Genomic DNA, 2,720 nt, shown 5'->3' with positions numbered 1-2,720 from the left:
AAAAAAAAAAAAAAAAAAAAAGCAAGCTGCAGTACGTACGGTCTCCAGCAGTGGGCAGCAGTCAACACCCATTGTGGCTGAATGAGGGTTCCACCACAGTAATGCTTCCTCTCAACCTGAAGAGACGCCTGGTATTTGACAGAGTAAGGCACGACCTCTTGACCCCCGATGATCCTTTGTGGCAATGTATCTATTCAATAAAAATAAAAAAACATGGAGAAAATTTTATTCACATTTTGCTATATGCATATTTAGGCTATATATTCATCATTTTAGAAAAATATTTATAGATTAGATGTTGAAATGAGCCATTTCTGTTAAGCAATCCCAGCAGCACCCATACCATGATACCATTGTGTTTAAAACTCTATTTTTGCTTAATTATGATTCAGTTTGCGTACATATGCTGTATGTAAATGTGCATAAATGTGCCATTTTTAAAAGAAAAATATGACTTTTTATTGAATGTCACATCCTGAAACTTCTAATCTGATCTGAAACCTCCTCATATTAGACAAATGTTAGTTCTAAGCTCCTTTTTAACGAAGAATTGCATTGCTTACCTCTGACCGTTACAGCGAGCACAAGAAATACCCACAATAACTGAGCCATTCTGTCAGCACTGTAAGAAAATAAGCATCCAAAATACAAGCAAAATATTGTGAAAGCCTGTAATAAATGAAAACGAGTCTCTCAATGCTTATAATGAATCGCTGAAGTCTTAATGTCTGCTTGCATCCTTCAAATCTGTACAATAGCAACCTGATATAGTTCAAGAGTGCAGAAGAAATATCTGATCACAAGATCATGTCACTTAGGCTTGATGACTATTACGAGATGCTCTAATGCCTTTTACACATGCATGTCAAGAATGAAAAAGGAAATAAAATATGTGAAGACTCACCAGTGATAATTCCTCACCTCCCAAGCCTTGAATCACCTCCAACTGCTGATTTCAGAACTCCTCTCCCTTTATACTGACACCCTATCCATGTCCAGTGTTTTTGCGGGCCTGCTGTTGTCCTTTATATAACAAACAGTACATCTATCCCACAGTATAGCAGACACTGACCTAATACCTGACAAAGATGAAGTCCCTCAGTGTCATGCATATCTGATTCAATGCTCTTTATTATGACTTATTGTGTGCTGGAGTTTCAGAACAACACCCTGTTCACTCACTTCAATGGCCGTGTTAAATACAAGTATTGTGGGTGTTGTCCAGAGAACAGCATTTGGGTTACATGATCAGAAATGTTTTTAACAACAAGTTAAAGATGTTTTTTTTTTTTTTGATTGATTGATTGTATGCCGTCCTGATATATAATGACCTTTAACAAATAGGGCTTTTCAAAACCATAATCTGAAATTTTTCATCATTACAAATATATAAAGTGTGCCATTAAAGCAAGGTAAATTCAATTTGGATCTATTTAGCTCAAGGTAATGTTTGCATTTTAATGAACAATGTATGGATGAAATTACAAGTTTATTTGGTGACGCCTAGCTGATTTAAAGTATTTGATTTCAGTGTGATTAAATACTTTGTTAAAAACAGACTAATATCTATTCATCTGTGGATGCTATTTATGATAGACAATAAATATGGTTCTCAGATTTAAGCTGTTGCGACATTTGTAACTCGAACATACTGAAATGATTCAGTTCCTTTATAATCAGTGCTTTGTTTTCTGATGAATGAGCTCATAATGAACACATTATTTCCTAGATACATATTTATATCTGTGTATGCAACTAAAGAATTGGATTTATTTACCTTTCTTTGTTTAATCTGATGACATGCATTTCCCCACAAACACATCCCTTCACTTCACACCATATTAATGTCTTCAATCCTTCTTTCTCCATCTCACACTCCATCAGACTGGGAGTTTTATCAAAAACAAAGGTTGGTGGCTCACAGAACAGCTTTAGAATCACTTGTGGGGAAAGGCTGACATTATAGGAGTTTGACCGAAAATGAAGATAAAATCAGGTTATCTGGGGAGTGTCTCAAAACTGTCTGATTTTGTTAATTTGATACTACTTCCTTATGCAGTGTTTTTATAACAAATATTGTAATTGGTTTAATTGCGTAATGTGTAATGCTATAATTTTTTTCTCATTTAACACAAAAGCTGAGGTTGGTTTTATATCTCTAATGATTTGTTAATAGCCTAACAATTTTCCTACCATTTTAAAATAAATAGCAAAAATGAATAATTACATTAATTTCAATTAAAGTATTTCAATAATAAGCTGATATATTTTTTAAAAAGGAGAAATGTAGAATCAAATAAATTCAATAAAATAGGTCATCAGCTTTAGTTGTTTGTGAATATCATCTACAGTTATTACACACAATTATGTAGAACTATAAAATAGTCTGCAGTGATAAATTTTTTTTTATAAATAAAATAAATTAAAAGGTCATCAGCTTTAGTCGTTTGTTACCTCCACTGATTGTCATTTACATTTATTTCATTTACATTTAATTGTGTAGAATTGTAAAATGGTTTGGAGTGATTTAAAAATAAAACAAAACAAAACAAAAAACACAACACAACATAACACAAAACACAAAACAAAACACAACACACAAAACACAACACAACACAAAACAACACAACACACAAAACAAAACAACACACAAAACACAACACAACACAACACAAAACAACACAACACACAAAACAACACACAAAACACAACACAACACA

The 2,720-nt window shown here is 32.9% G+C and overlaps 1 protein-coding gene across 1 annotated transcript in view; it reads right to left on the bottom strand.

Annotated features, from left to right (window-relative positions):
- The window catches only part of LOC107751854 (trypsin-3-like), a 5,789-nt gene extending 4,739 nt beyond the window's left edge, over window positions 1–1,050 (bottom strand). Inside the window, exons 1-3 of the mRNA XM_016567622.1 lie at window positions 905–1,050; window positions 564–622; window positions 40–190 (exon numbers count right to left, since the gene is read on the bottom strand). Coding sequence (XP_016423108.1) covers window positions 40–190; window positions 564–612 — 200 coding nt within the window. The 5' untranslated portion in view covers window positions 613–622; window positions 905–1,050. The remainder of the gene's footprint in view (window positions 1–39; window positions 191–563; window positions 623–904) is intronic.
- Window positions 1,051–2,720: the final 1,670 nt, after the last annotated feature.

This window comes from Sinocyclocheilus rhinocerous, unplaced genomic scaffold (genome assembly GCF_001515625.1).
Source record: "Sinocyclocheilus rhinocerous isolate Xijiao unplaced genomic scaffold, SAMN03320098_v1.1 scaffold2126, whole genome shotgun sequence".
NCBI lineage: Eukaryota > Metazoa > Chordata > Actinopteri > Cypriniformes > Cyprinidae > Sinocyclocheilus > Sinocyclocheilus rhinocerous.
The sequence above is the reverse complement of the archived record's forward strand: the minus strand, read 5'-3'. Positions and strand labels throughout refer to the sequence as shown.